The sequence below is a fragment of the Apium graveolens genome, chromosome 2 (genome assembly GCF_009905375.1).
Source record: "Apium graveolens cultivar Ventura chromosome 2, ASM990537v1, whole genome shotgun sequence".
NCBI classification, from domain to species: Eukaryota; Viridiplantae; Streptophyta; class Magnoliopsida; order Apiales; family Apiaceae; genus Apium; species Apium graveolens.
Window position 1 is genome coordinate 264,674,624 of NC_133648.1, and position 16,710 is coordinate 264,691,333.

Sequence of the window (16,710 nt, forward strand, 5' to 3'; positions counted from 1 at the left end):
ACATTCTGAAAGGATTTGAAACTAGCACTTTGGTTCACTCCTTGCTGTTGCTGCTGCAACAGTAGTTGCTGCTGCCGAACCTATTGGATTAGCTGCAACTGTTATTGCTGCTGCTGGCACAACAAGTCTAGAATTTCATTTATAGTTGGACCCTCCGCAAAACTACTACTATTTTCTTTAGACTGGGTAGCTTTCTTGGGTGGCATCTTCCTGAGATATATATAAATAAGTTTATTCAAAACATAACAAAAATATTTGACAAAAGGTATCACCGTTTTAACGGTGCACCTGCATCAGGAAAATGCTGCCCAATCACAGTACCCATGTCTTTAATATCGGGGTCCATTTACAAAATAAATCTAGATTAGCAGCACTAGCAACAATAGTAGCAATGATAGTAGCAGAATCAACAACAGTACAGAAAAACTGGAATATAAAGAAACTAATCACCGTAACATGGCTCCTTAATACAACAACAAATGACTAACTTCCCGTTATTTCTCTACTGCCATATCAACACTAATCTGATATACTACGAGACTTGGCTGGCTATATCAACCACTGATTACATAGATCAAACTGGTAAATTAGGTCGGCTTAAGGAACGCGAGACTCTTCTAGGCACCATAGTCCAAATTCCAACCAACCATTCTTCTAAGGATGATTTCTTATCACCCACAAGTGATTCATCAACCACTGAATTGTTTTTCCCGAGGCTATAACTCCATCATTAGGTCTTGAGCTCTTGCAGTTACCATTAATTTAAATGATATTCTGATATAGGACTTTCATTTTTTTTCCTGACAGTCAACTTTCATTTACTCCTAATAATCAAACTGTCTAACCGCAGAGGTCACAGAAGGAATTTATTATCATGGAAAACCAATTAAAATTTCAAAATCAAGGAATTCGAATGAGAAGGAATAGTGAAGAAGATGTAAATATGACTAAGGGCAACCATACAAGTACATAAGATGGCCAGCCTTAGTACTGTACAGTTCACAACACATACTTCGGTGGCGTCCCACCAGACCCTTTTATCACATAGGCAAATGGTCAACTCATATGCATTGTTTGCCCTAATCAACCGATAGAATATCCAAGAAAAGAAACGATATTTAAATAGAAAGTTCACAAATAGGGAGGGAGAAAATCTGAAATATAATGGGATCAACAGAATCCTAAGTTGCTTACTCCGAATTTGACTTCCTTGCAAGTAAATAAGCAACTTACTGGAAACAGGCATTTACCGTCCGGTTTGCAACCCCTACTACATCTGCCTTTACGATATTTACTATATTTTGTACGTTTCGGATATAGCACGTCCTTTTTTTTTTTTACTATATGAAATCCACACTTTGACACCTGAGATTCCGTAACCATTCTGGAAAACAAAATATGTCTCAAGAAATGAGTATAAGATTTAAGATATAACAACAATACTAATCCCCGTACTTCACTGAACCTGACTGTCATAGCAGCCACCGACTATTATCATATTGCTTGGACTCACCGAGTCCACAAACTCGGTCCATCAACACCCTTTAACATCAAAAATACTATATCTAGGAATAATATGGGTGGTTCTATAGCTGACACACCAAGGATCCACGCAGAAGCTGAATTCTCTCAATCAGACTCGAATTTTCAAGAGGGAACTAAAAATCTCTATCGGATACTATCAATAACCCATATATGAAGGAGACGTACTCTAAACTAGGGCAGTTCCAGCTAATCCTCAATAGACGTCAGGGTTACGTCTTCGAAACCCTTGACTGAACACATAAACCCGCTCCTCTGATTGAGTTGCTAACACACATTTATATATAAACCTCCTGTACTCTTCTGACTCTACTCCTAACCTAAATCAGGGACTCAAACATGTAGCTCTGATACCAACTGTGACGGCCTCAACCCTGGGGTCAGGAGTTGACGTCATCAACAACAACTATAAAATAAATAATTCAATAATAAAACATAACTACGACCCCTTTTACCAAGATCTTTTCCAGGTTTAAGTATGATTTAGGTTACAACTATCCCAACACCAACTTACACAAGCCATTCTGACACAACTAACTTAATACAGCAACTCAATAAACCATCTTTGGTCCAACACAACTACCTCAGAGGAGCCTGACACGGAAGGCACTTGAACTCTGCCCTGACTACCGCGGAAGAATCTCCTAGGCATCTGCAATACATATGTAAAACATTCTGCAAGGGTGAGCAATCAATTGCTCAGCAGTACCACTATATGAATAACAAGTAAAAACGATTTAAAGTAAAGCAGTTATAGGAACAGAATTCATAATTCGTGAGAAAACAAGTAAAACATGTATAAACTGGATATCAAAACTAGCATGCTCTGTAAAATAATATCATCAGTCGTGTGCTGTGCATAAATAACAGAGTCCAATTTTAGCATGCTATTTTCATTTTTAAACCTTTTGTTCCATTACAGGAACCATAAAACCATTTGTCCCATTACGGGGACCCAAAACCATTTGTTCCGTTACTGGAACTTCAATTACTTGTTCTGTTACTCGAACCACAAAATCATCTGTCCCGTTACGGGGACCACAAAACTATTCATTCCGTTACGGGAACCATTAAACCAAAATCATATATATAAGTGGATGAATTATAGGGACAGCTGATCAGTCTATCCCACAACAATTTTTATTCCGGAACTCAGAGACTAGCTAGGTCTATGTTATGCTGGACTAAGCGGGCTACCAATGCGCGCATCCGACTTAGCCTCTTACGCAACCACTTGCTGGGCCGTTACCTAATAACGGGCCTCTTACGCCACTGACCATCCAATATCTGATTCATTTTTATCTAGTTTTCAAAATCAATTACACCTATCTCTTTTTAAACAATTACAACACACATTCAAAAATCCTTTTCAATTTAATCACAATCTAGATATAGGTATTTTCAGAAGTTACTTTTTCCCCATAACATCCGTTAAACGTATTTAAATACGGGGAATACGTAACTTAAAACGTTCTGTTCCAGTACATAATTTAAATCAACAACTATTCATATATACTGAACTGTAAAAGGTTAGTTCAGGGGTACTTGCCTTGCAGAGCTTTACAACTATTACTGATCGACCTTGGACTAACTTGGACACTCGGCTTTACCGCCTTACTATCAGACTATCCTTGATCTGACTTCAACTTTCAGGTCCTTCGCTTGGAACCTCGCTACACTTGTCGACTGATCACTAGGTTATCTTTAGTTCGATATCACTTCTGAAGTCCTTCAACTAGAACCTACAGAGTCGAAATACCCTACGTTACCCGTCGAATACAATCGACGTCAATTCAACAACAACAACCAACAATCACAATCACAATTAATCAATTACCACCCGACTACACGAATTCTCAATTTTAATTTGGACCTTAATAATTGTATCCGACTATTTATATTCCGAAAATAATTGTACGAATTAAATATTAAAATTATTTTATAATTATAGGACTCAGAAATAATTCATCACAGTCCACCGTCAGTTCATCGAAATTCATTGCTGACGGTGGCGAATCTCGGAGGTACCCGATTCCGATGCCATTCACTAGTTTCACCGATTAATTTGTAACTTTCGGAATATAATCTGAATAATTACGGAAACTTATTCGAAATATCATATCAAATAATTCGAGTAAATATCTTAAATATATACTTCGAATCTTTAGAAATTTATCGAATATCATCAAATTAACCACTGGAATTTTATCAGGAAATCAAAAAAAATCAGCCATCAGAAACAATACCTGGCCGCGCGCGTATCAACAATGCAAGGAACCGAAACCATAAATGGAAAGAAACAAACAGCCGGCCGGAAAAGAAAGCCGGAAAATGAAACCAACAAGCTGCAACAATAACACCGCACATTGAACCAACAACAATCCATACATGAATACATACACTGATATACGCATATATACACATACGCACACAAGTATAATACGCATACACAGCAGCCAGAAAGAAAGAACAGGGCGGCACAACCGTACAGTTGCCGGAAATATGCATACCAGGAAGCAATCGCCGAGCAGCAGGAAGGAGGAGAAGAGAGGAACAGAGATGATCGAGAGAAAAAGGAGACATGGGAGGGGGTGAACACAATTGTGTTTATCTCCTCTTTATTTATTTATTTTTTCTGAAAATTCCAGCAGTTAACACGCGTATTGAATTGTATAAATAGTCAACACGTGTACTACCCCGTTTTCTAACAGTCCCGCTTGCCCCGACCTTTACGTTTTAACGAGTAACTTTACGGGTAAATAAAATTCTATAAATCACCAATTTAACTTTAAAATTCTCCGAATATCTAAAAACAAATAAAATAAAATTTTCATAATTTTTTTAAAATTGTTTTGAAACACAACTCATACCCGCAATCCACAATTAATGAACCGAGCTGCACTTAAAACCAACTCAGAAAATCACGAAAATAGTCTTAAAATATTATAAATATCCCAAAGTTCATAAAAACATAAATTTTAAAATTTTAAAATAGTTTCTAGAATGCAATTTATACCCGCTTTTAATAATTAAACGAATCAACACGCGGGTAAAATTAATCTTAAAATTTCCCCAAAAAAATTCTAAAATTCTTGGAATACTCCAAACTTAAATAAATATGAGTTTCATAATTTTTGAAAAATTCTGGAATTAAATACAGATTTTACAAATAAATGCAATTAGACAATCATACAGAGCAAAATAATTGATAAAATATTGATTTCTAAATTTTATAAAATCCTAAAAATAATTATTATAATTATAAAAACATAAAAACAATTTTAGAGACAATCCACATATTTATACAAATAAATTTACATTAAATCAACTTTTAAAGATGAAAATAATTCAACACAACTCTATAATTAATTACGCGGACAACGCAGTACACCATAAATTACATATAGATAATAATAAAATAATACATAGCTGATAGAAGCTATTCACATATTTTATTTATTTAATAATTCCACAATTACACATTTAAATAATTCAAAAGTACCCGAGTCGTTATAATTATAGCTAGTCATCTTGCTATGTCTCTTTCAGAAACTAATCTACATTATACTAACTTGTTGAAGTGTGTAAAAGTAAAGCTGATATATTTACATCATGGTTGTTGCAGGTTAAAGAGGTAGTACTTTTCTTCTTTTGTAGTTATTCAAATGACACCATAAAGTTTCATTGTGATTACCGGAAGCATATCAGAGCTCATCCATCCTAGTCTTGATGTTGCCTATCAAGTATGAATCTGCTACTCATTTCTATTGATATTTTACAGGGGGCGTACGTTCTAATTACAGGTTCTATACTCATTTCTATAAACCATATAAGTTATAGTGTTGTTCATATTCGATACTCCCTAACCTAGTAAGTATGTGCAATTAGTCTGATTACTCCCTAACTGTAACACCCTCCAAACCCGGGGTATAGATTTGGGGCATTACTAATAGTAACTACTCACTAATCCTGCACAAGGGCAATATAAATAAAATAATTAACCCGAACTACTACTACTCAGGATCTTTTCAAGGTTAAGGATTGAAAACAAGAATGACAAACCAACTTTATTACAAAAACCAGTTTAAACAATTTGTCTCAAGAACTCTCTTTATTACAAAACATTATTCTATTCACATTTTAAACTAAACATCTTTTACTCAAACTACCACTATTACTTATCCTGCTACACCTGATCTGGCAACTCAAAACTCTCTTCTGGGAAAGGGACAAACACCCTTGATATAAGAGGGTCCCGCTGCTTGACTCGCTTCTTGACTACTCGGCTTCTGATGGGTTTCATTCTCTCCCTTAACTGAAAAACAATGTGAATAACAATAAAAAAGGGTGAGCCAAAATTTCTTAACAAGCCTGTAACAATGTATATATAGTGTAAAGAGAGAAGAATAAATGAAACGATAATCTGCTGGTTTGAACAACCATCTATTTATCTAAAGAATAATAATTTGCCATTACTGGCGAGTGCCAAATGAACAAGACTGGAAACAAAAACCAACATATGCACTATAACCTGCTGATCAGTCAGGATACAGTGCGGATCTATACCCAACTGCATAGACCCAACCAATATATGGGGTACCCAGGCAACTATGGCCTTATAAATCAAGGGTCTGGTTAATACCCGACCCGCATCGTAACCATCTAGTCCATAGCTTAGCATCCGGAACAATCGGTATGCTTTTGATGTATCCCGATATTAGGATATATCAGAGTATATATAAGTAAGGGTATCAACATTGGAATATGAATAGATGATTCAATAAATTGAGAGAAATCAAGAATCGAAATGAAATAGAAACAAGAATCAATAACTGTGTATCAGTGTTTGTAATCAAGAATTATCAGTGTGTAATTGCTATAGAAAGTGGGATATATTTCACTATTCTGAACTTAGAATAGGGGAAAAACTTGTCTGACGCGTACTTGACCTCGTATGACTCACCGACTTCCGTCTCCTGCTTGATTTGCCTTGTTGATACTGAATCTATCATGGAAAGATATTCGTTTAGATAACTTACTTCATACGCGTATCTCGAATTGATACCACGTAGCCCTAATCGTCTACCCATACGATTCTATCAGACTCGTATACATAAATATATAAAATTATATAACACATAAGGTTCACATAATCACGTAAAGCACATAGCACATAAGGCACATAATTGACTTTAGACTCATAATTATTTTTAGAATCGATACTAGACTTATACTTGCATTAACCAATCCTATCTGGTTCGACTTATCATTTTTCAGAATTTATTAGGCTCGATTCGATCCCTAATAGGGTCTATAAACAATTAACTATCACAAGGTGACTTGCTTTCGGAAGAAATTATGATTTATAATTATTTTTAATGGAATCGTTTCATTTTTCTGAGTCTAAGGGTATTCGTTTCACTCGAATCGGACTCACGGTTTAATTATTATGCAATAAACAAGATTTAATTAATTATAAATCAATTATAATTAATTAATCACAATTAATTAAAACTTAATCATATTTTTAAATACTTTTTAAGAATTAATGTATTTTAAAATAATTAATCCTTAATTATTAGAATTAATTACAATTTATTACAATTATTCACAAATTATTAGCAATTATATGATTAGATCGATTATTTATAAATAAATAATCGATTCGAATACTTATTACGACACTCTTCGAATAAATAAACTATCGCTCGGATAATAATCCAACTCAACGATCAACTGCTCGTATAAATACAAGTTACTCACATCATTCGAATAATTATCGAATTATTAATCATATTATTTGATTATTTTTAATCTCATTTATTAATTAATTACTTAATTATTAAATAATAAATAAATTACATAAATAATTAAATGATTAAATAAATATTAATTTTCGAATTTCTAGATTAATAATAATAATTTTTAGAATTTAAAACTAATTTTCTAATTGATTTTTAGAATTTAAAAACTATGTTCTAATTTAATAAATTAAGACTAAATAATTGAATTATCACAAACACAATTCAGGGAAGGATTTAGGGTTAATGGGGATCAAACCCGGGTCGAATTCCGGGTTGAAACCGGGTCGAACCCGGGTTCTCAAGAACAGCCAAGCTGCCCAAAAAAACCCGACGCCGGCGGGCTGATTCCGGAGGTTCGATGGCGAGCAACATACAGTCAAATCGGGCTGTTTTTCCTTCGTTTTCTATCAAAATCAACCCCTTAATCACTCCGTAATCGATTCCCAGCCTTCCCCCTTCATCCTCCTTCTGTCCTCGCCGTCCCCGATGTCGAGAGGTCCAAGAACAGCGGCGGCGGCGCCGCTTTCCGGCGACACAAAAACCTCGACCAAATCACGCGAAACCGGTGCCGTTTAACTCCAAACTCGACGATCTATCCATTCCCATCAACATAATCATCAAACAACTACTGATTCTTAAAACCCGAATTCAACAAATAAACCGAAAATTTTGAATAAAAAATCAAGAATCCAAATACTACAATCAGTTATATAAACGAATAGAAAATCGAAAGGGCTTCACAACGAATACTTACATGTTTGATTTGGAGGTCGGAATCACGTTGAAATCTTGGATTTAAATCAAGAACTCAAGAACCCTAGTTCAGGAAATTTGGGGATTTTTGACTAATTTTCTGAATTTTTGTGATTAATTAACTAATTAATTACTAATAATCAGCTATTTATATTTATGAAAAATAATACCCCCAAATAAAATTAAGGGGCTAATTACACATCTAATAAAAATATTTGGCCTCCATTTTTATAATTTTTGGGTATTAATTATGAATTTTTAATGATCCAATAAATACAAAATAAATGCTAAAAATTCCCAAAAATTATGAATATTATAAAAATGCAAAGAAAAATGACATTTGATAATTCCATGATCATATAAAAATAAAAATGTGATTTTTGTGGGGTTTTTGGTACCCGAAGGGGTCCGAAAAAGTCATTTTTCGTGAAAGAGGTAAATTTGTAAAACGTCTAGATGTTCAGAATATCGATGTGGTATAGGCCATTCTTGGAAAAATAGGGCCAATGATTTTGTTTGAAATACGGGCTTTTAAAACACTGTTTGAGCTGTACGAATTTTGATATAAAACCTATAACTTATAATAAAACACTTCATAAATATCTGAAACATATTCTGATCAAAACAGACCACACGTAACACATAGCAGTTAGGGTTTTACGACTCAACACATCTAATCACATAATAATCCACATAAATTATCTTTATTAGAACATAATACAAGCAAAATTTTCTCGGTCATTACACTAACCTACTTTGATCTGTTTTTTCTATGAATAAGATTTCTCCCGAGGATAGATATTTATAAGAAAAGGTGGTGAAGCAGAGAAAAATGATTATTGGGAGAAGCAAAAGCCAAGAATTTGTTATAGGAAGAAGGGGATCAACATAGCTGCAAAGTATTAATAACCTTCATCGTAGTTTGGATATGCTTGGAGTATGGTTAATTGATCGATCGTATTTTTGTAATTTTATGTGGTGTTTGTAATATTTTAAATATGTATTGTAGATTTTAAACATAACATGTATTTCAAATTTCAAATTAAATGTTATATATGCCTGTTATAGTGTAATGTATGTTTTAATTTAGTTTTAGATTACAAATGCTACTATTACTTAATTAAAAAGATTGGTGTTACAATTGATAGAACAGACTATTATAATAAGTTATATGGGACCCACAGGTGGTCCCACTTATGCAATCTTGATTAAGCTATTGTATCACTCATTTTGTGTTACATATGGGTCTGTTAGTGTAACAGTAGGTGCCTATTGTAACGGTTTCCTCTCTGTTACAATAGATCAGTGAAGTGTTACACTAGGGTGTCTATTGTAATGCTCGTATACGTAACGCCCCCTGGTGTTATAATAGACCTATTGTAATACCATTTAGGCATTACAATAGCCCACTTATGGTGTAGTGTCCTTATATGAAGCTTTATGTAATACTTATATCGGATATTTCACTAACGTATTAGTTATAGAATTCATTTTTTATTATATCACACAATTACGTCACATAATTTAAAGATAATATTTTTTAAAATATGTGAGTCAAATTAGATATATATGTGATAGGGAATAAAATAAACCTTGATTGTGTAATTAATATCGCATTAATTATATCAGAATTAGGCTGACACCTAAGCCCATTAGAAAGGGCCCAAAGCCTTGAATATTAATTAATTTCGTAATTAATTAATAAGGGGTAAATCAGCTGACAGATAAAATCCAAACAATGACACAATTTCTTGGAGATCGGCCTTCAAGAAATTTAATGGGATAAGGAATCAGTTTCCTACTTCCTAGGACTCCAAAGTCCATTATAATTCAGAGACCTGTCCACCAAGTCATCTAACCCTAGTCCAATTTAAGGACTCCCAACATCTATATAAGGGGTCTCACCCCCACCAATCAGAATTACGTTTTTTGGCTTGATTCTCTAGATTACAGAGATACGTAGGCATCTCGTAAAGGTAGAGTTAAGCTACGAAACACCAGAGCAGCCATTAAAGGCCTTGAGCTCCCGAACCTTAGCAATAATTACAACCATTAATATACCCTAATTTTTTGTCCATAACAATTTGGTCGCCCAATTATTTAGAATTAAGGCGATTAAAATGTATAAGTAGTCTAAAGAAATATATCTAATAATTTATGCAATATGTGTTTTGTAAATTGAATAGTTTTTTTGTCAATACGTTTTATAGAATGTATTTTTTAAATATACGAGATTTTCGAGATTTTCAATAAAATAATGACCTAAGCCGAGTCCTTTTCTTCCTTAGTGTAAATGAGCTCTAAGATTTGTGGAATATGATATACAAAATAATACTCCATCCGTCCCACTCATTTATTTACAGTTTTTTTCACATGCTTGATACACATTTTAAAACTACTATAAAGTATAGTTCCATAACTTATTTTTAAAATTTTCTTTTTTTATTTAAAAATATGAACATTATATTTTTATTTAAAAGAAAAAAATTAAAAACAAATTAGAAAACTACAATTTATAAGAGTATTAAAGTGCGTGCCGAACCCCGTCCCCAATGTAAACAATTGGGTGAGATGGAGGGAGTATTATTTGATGCAATATTTTACTTGTCCTGCATAAATTTTAAGAAAAGTAATAATACCAGCATAGAAATCATGTAATAACGTGGATACAAGACAAAAGTACCAGATGAAGCTCTTAAAAATTCTATAGAGTGTACTTATAGACACTAAACAAAAATACGCGATTAATGAGCTCTTACAATATTTTTTTAAAAGCGTTACGCGCATTAGTTGCAAAAACTATAAAAATTATTATTATTGTAACACTACTCAGCTAAGGTGTTAAAATGACATAATAGTTTATATATAAATTAACTCTAGATAAAAACCTATTTAAATTAAAGATTGTATCATGCATGTCTATATACATAAGACATAATCCATAAATAAATTTAAGTAATTTTATAATAAGTGTTAATGTTACATCTTACCGTGGCCAATTTTTTTTATAAATATACCATCATTACGTTAAAATCACATCAATTTATAAATGTTCTTGATATACACAGGCGATTAATGCGAAACAATTATTTTATTATACTCAAATATTTAATTTGATAAAGTTAATCTCATGTTGTAAGAAATTAATTAATTTAGCAATTAAACTTATTTTTGTGTGATTTTTATAATACATATATTTATCCAAAATATATGAAACTTAATCAAATTAATAAAATAAATTTGTTTCTCAAAACGATATGCAATCTCTAGAAAAAGTATAATATTAATAAAACAAAAAATAATAAAATCATTATTGATCATATTTTGTTTATAAAATTATTTTAATATACACTCACAATTATGTGCGATAAATTATTTAAATATACTAGTATATAACCCGTGCGATACACTGTTGTTTTTATAATTATATATTATAAATTCTAATTTTAATATGTTGCTGGCAGAATTCGAATCTTATACATCTTAAAGAATACTAATATTTTTTTTATAATTTTAATATGTTACTGGTAGGATTCGAACTTTATATCTCTTAAATAATACTATCTTTTATGAATAAATCTAACGGTTCTTGTCGATTTGATCTGACGACTCTAGATTGAGTGATCAATGACCAACAACCACCGACAACCAAATTTTTATTGTTTCGTCTTTAATATAATAGTACTAGTATATAACCCGTGCGATACACGGTTATTTTTATCATTATATATTGTAAATTCTAATTTTAATATGTTATTCTCAGGATTCGAACCTTATACCTCTTAAGTAATACTAATTTTTTTATATAATTTTAATATATTGCTGGCAGGATTCGAACCTTATAGCTTTTATTTGATCTGACGACTCTAGATTTAGTGATCAATGACTGACAACCAAATTTTTAATATTTCATCTTTAATATAATAGTATAAATAGATATATACAAGCCCGTGTCTCGCAAGCCTGGACATATATATTTACCCAACTTGATTACAAATTTACTAATTGTATTATTAAAATAAACTTCATAATCATTTTTCTCGGCAACAATTAATTAGATACACAGATCACACGCGAGTACATGAGGCCCATTTATAATCCAATAAGGCCCATAGCCACCTTCACTTATTTATCATTACAAGGCTAAGAATCCAGGTGTACAAATTTAACCAGCCTGACAAAGATATAGATAAACGCACATATCAACTTTACATACACATATAAAATCAATGTACTTCATTATTATTTTCTCGTCATCGTTCTGATCTTAAAAAAAAAGAAGCAACATAAAAAAGAAAATTACAGAAATCTTGAAAACCCCAGAGAAGAAATACACAGACAGATTATTAGTAAAAGTGAATAAAAATGAGTGAAGAAAAGGGAGGTGGTCAATATCATCATCAGCATCACCACCATGATGAAGAACAGCCACCAGTACAGTATGGTACTTTTCAAGGGGTTGCTAATTATCCACCTCCTCAGCCAGCTATGGGCTTTCCTCACCCTGTTCCCCCACCTGGACTCTCTGCTCAGCCCACTTCTCAGGCCCACTATTATGCTCATGGTTATCAGGCTGTTCCAGGTATATTTAGATCACTCCCTGTCAATATTTTTTATTCATGTTTATGTGCATGTGTATGTGTTTATGTATGATGACTCAGCTGTTTACTACTTCAATTTATTGAAAATTAATGTTTTAGCTTTTGTGCGAAGTTGCTAAGAGTAGTGGATACTGATTTTGAGTTGATCAAGATTCAAGAAATTTTTAGAGTAGTAGTATTTTTTTGGGGAAGTTCTGGTGGGGATTTGATCATATTAGTGTGTAATTGTGAGTATTATTATTAATGGGATCTTGGTTGAGATGAAAAAATTGATGCTTTACGATAAAGTATTTGATGCTAGGAAGCAGGGACACTCGGGTCGCTGCCAAGTCCCCGGATTCTCGGACACACGTATCCCCGTATCGGACACACGGATTCTTCCATGATACTAATATGAAATTTATCTTTAGAAATTGTAATTCAAATCTAACTATATTTACAAAATTAAGTATCCATGTCTATTAGTTATTACATAAATATTGATTATCGTATTCATTTTTGCATAAATTAAAAGATATTACTTGTATTTTTGTGTTTTAGATTAATAAATGATGCATTTGATTCATTTTTCAAGCAATTTCTGGTTTTATTAGTAAGTTTTATTATGTTTAACATGAAATATATATGAATTTTTTGTTTATTTTTCCCGTGTCCCCCCGCACCCGTATCCCCATATTTTTATATTTGCCGAATTCCTGTATTCCCGCACTACGCACTCGCACTCCCGCACCCGTGTCCTTGCTTCCTAGATTTGATGTATAATATCGTGTTTATTGAAGAGTGTTATTGTATTTATCGAAAATTGGATAAAATCTTGACATAAGGATCAAAGTAAATGATATGATTTAACGTTTATGGGCATCTGCGGCCATAATGAACTACTTGAAATGTTCTTTAAAATTGAATATCAGTAACCATCTTTTTAGGATTATATAATGGTACAAGATGATCGATTTTCTTATTGATTATAGTGACTCCTGGGACGTGAGGCTCAAATGGGAACTTTGTTTCTGTTCTTGATTGTCAAGGTTCATAGTTTTATCGTATGATCTCTCCTATTGAATTTTACTTGGGGAGTGTTGGACCCTGGACCAAGCAAGAATGTAGCAATTAGTCAATTACTATGAGCAATTCATACTTTCTTTTGAATGTATTTCCTTTAAATTTGATATTTAGACCCAAACCAAATGAGTTTGTAATTTTCCTGTGCTGTCATTTCTCAATTAACTTACCATGCATAGTTCTTGAGATGAGTTAAAACTTGTCCCTATAGAGGCTTTAATCCCATATGTCCTGTTATCTTGATGATCTAGGCTATGCAGTTGTTGAAGGAAGACCAATAAGAGAGCACCGTCTTCCTTGTTGTGGCATTGGATGTGCCTGGTTCCTGTAAGTTGACTTGTGATACCCTATTTTATGTCACTTATATTTAGATGTAGACTATAGATTGCAACCAAATTTGAACGAGTTTCAAAAATAAAAAGAAAAATGTTGTTATATCAAGATTTGTAGTTGCAAGATTAACCTAGTTTCCTCACTTTATCTGTTGCAAGATTTCACTTCTTCCCAGAGCTCGGACATTATTCTCGCAACCGGAAAGTCAAATATAATGTTCTAGGGTCATGACATGTAGTGAAAGGATGAAAGCTAGCTTTTCTATGAGAGCAAGATTCCTAACTGTATTGGTCGCTATTATTTAAAAAATTAGAATTTTAACGACGGCTGAGTTTCTATTCATATATATCATCAATCCGGTATTCAACTAGCTTGGCACTCTTATGCTTTTTGAACTACCATGATATCAGAGTCAAGCTAGAAGCAAAGTCACATTTAATTTGCATGTTCTTTGTAGCATTAACTAGCAGAGTTACCGATTACCTTATATTGTTTTGGATCTACATAGCTTGGAAAGTCAGCAGTAGTCACTACTCTGACTAGTTTCTAACTTTCTTCTGTTTGCATTCCAAAGTTGTCAAGTAAATTGCTCTACTCTTTTGTACACCAATATCTGAAAAGCAGCATTTTATTCAAGACATTGCTCTGCTCTCGTGTACATTAATATCTCAAATGCAGCACTTTAGTTCAAGATCTTAAAAAAATACTTATCAGAATAGGATAGCTATGTCTTTATAATTATAGGTTAACTGTATAAGGTTCTGTTACAAAGTTTCTTCTAATGGTATTATTTAATTATCTACAGTTTAAATGTTAAAACTTATAATGACTTTTAAACATGATATCTTTGAAGGTTCATAATTGGTTTCTTTCTTGCTGGTATCCCTTGGTATGTTGGTGCATTTGTTCTACTCTGCGCCAGATATGACCATCGGGAGAAACCAGGATATGTTGCTTGCACAATAGCTGTAAGTCGTCTTTTTTTTTCATAGCAGTTAAGCAAAATAAATTCCACCCGTCTTGTTAATTTATTATATGCCCGGAAATGATTGGTTCTGTCATTTATAGTGCAAGGCAACATGTCATTGTACACTGCAATTTTTACTGAGAATAGGATTCTGTGTTGTTCATATCATTTCACCTTTTAGATAGTCTTATTGTTTTGTATAAGACTTTGGCCCATAAATTTTACCGTATCCTAATTTTTTCTAGAACACTAGCATCTGGACCATGGACTTCTTATTTATTCATAAAAAAAATCTAGTTTCCCAATTCTTTATTTTTCCATGATAATTATTCCTTTTCCATTTCCCTCATACTTCCTGGATTTTCTGCAATCTTCTACATTTCTTTGCATGCGTGAACTTTACAACGGTGGAAAGATTATACATTGTTTTGGAAATGGATGTATTGGTCGACCATGAAAAACAGTGGCTCAAACATTTCAAGTCCTTAACCAGGAACCATGTCACCAGGAACTGGCAGATCCCAGAAAATATAAGTATGATGTAGTTTAGTGGACAAGTTCACATCCATATCCACATCCACATCATGCTTCATTAGTAAGGTTTTTATTTACACTCAAATTTGATAGGTTGATGATTAACTGACTAAAACGTCCATATTTGTGTTTGCAGGCTGTTGTTGCTGCTATTGCCGTGGTATTTGGTCTGACATCAGATGACTGGGATTGATGCGTATGACCTGAAACAAAAAAAAAAGCTGCTTGTAAAGATGGTATTGCATATAATTTTTCTGAATTATACAATCATTTTCTAGCTATATACTTTGTCCATGTAAAATTTTTTAGTTGTTATGACAGATGATGTTTATGATGATTGCCATTGATATTGTTTCTATTACTTTCATGAATGTTTCATTACATTCTGCATAATATCTTTTAAACCTGTCAAGAGAAAACGAATTAAATTTATTGTTTTAATAACTTATCAAAAATATGTTTTCTATCATAAGAGTCGAACACTAAATTTTCTAAAACACTTGAGATGTGTTCACTTGACAGTAACGAAATGGATTTTCTCATGAATGGAATGGTTATTCCGTCTAAATGAAAATTAGGCTGTTCAGTTGGGACAAAAGAATGAAATGAACAATACGCATACACATTCCATTACATTACATCAGAACTATTGAATATCATTTCATCCGAAACGTGTCAGATAAATTCATTCATTTGAAACACAATATAATTTTCATAATTTATTTTGACACTAATATTTCTAGAAAATCCTTTACTCTGTGTTATAATCAGTAATGGAGATCTAGAACAGCAATAGAATTGCAGGAAATGAAAATGTTGAAGAAGCTGTGTATCAAGAAATGAATTGTTTACATGCTGGACTTGTGAAAACTTACAAACTTGAAAAACTAATCTAACAGGTTATCTAAATCTATATAGACTTATTACAATATTCTAGATCTAACAATCTGCAAGTTGCAGTAACTGAATTTGGTGTTTGCCTTAACTGAATTTGGTGTTTGCCTTATTCTGCAAGTTGTAGTTGTCCAGCTCAGCATTTTTTGTTGTCTTATCTGCTGACTTGGATTGAGTAGTAGTATCCACAACATCCCCCTTCAAGTAGGAGTGAGAAAGA

At 32.8% G+C, this 16,710-nt stretch overlaps 1 protein-coding gene across 1 annotated transcript; it reads left to right on the plus strand.

The window, feature by feature from the left end:
• Window positions 1–12,325: 12,325 nt before the first annotated feature.
• Window positions 12,326–15,957, plus strand: LOC141708418 (large ribosomal subunit protein eL20z-like). The gene is made up of 4 exons (XM_074512040.1): window positions 12,326–12,681; window positions 14,014–14,089; window positions 14,949–15,063; window positions 15,733–15,957. The coding sequence occupies exons 1-4, from the start codon at window positions 12,465–12,467 to the stop codon at window positions 15,787–15,789; spliced, it is 465 nt and encodes a 154-aa protein (XP_074368141.1). The 5' UTR covers window positions 12,326–12,464; the 3' UTR covers window positions 15,790–15,957.
• The last annotated feature ends 753 nt before the right edge of the window (window positions 15,958–16,710 follow it).

What these genes read in the sequence shown, in the direction of transcription:
- LOC141708418 (XM_074512040.1), top strand. Translation starts at nt 12,465, where the DNA reads ATGAGTGAAGAAAAGGGAGGTGGTCAATATCATCATCAGCATCACCAC. An exon ending in TGGTTATCAGGCTGTTCCAG is followed by an intron (nt 12,682 to 14,013) that starts GTATATTTAGAT and finishes TTGATGATCTAG; the next exon opens with GCTATGCAGTTGTTGAAGGA. An exon ending in ATTGGATGTGCCTGGTTCCT is followed by an intron (nt 14,090 to 14,948) that starts GTAAGTTGACTT and finishes ATATCTTTGAAG; the next exon opens with GTTCATAATTGGTTTCTTTC.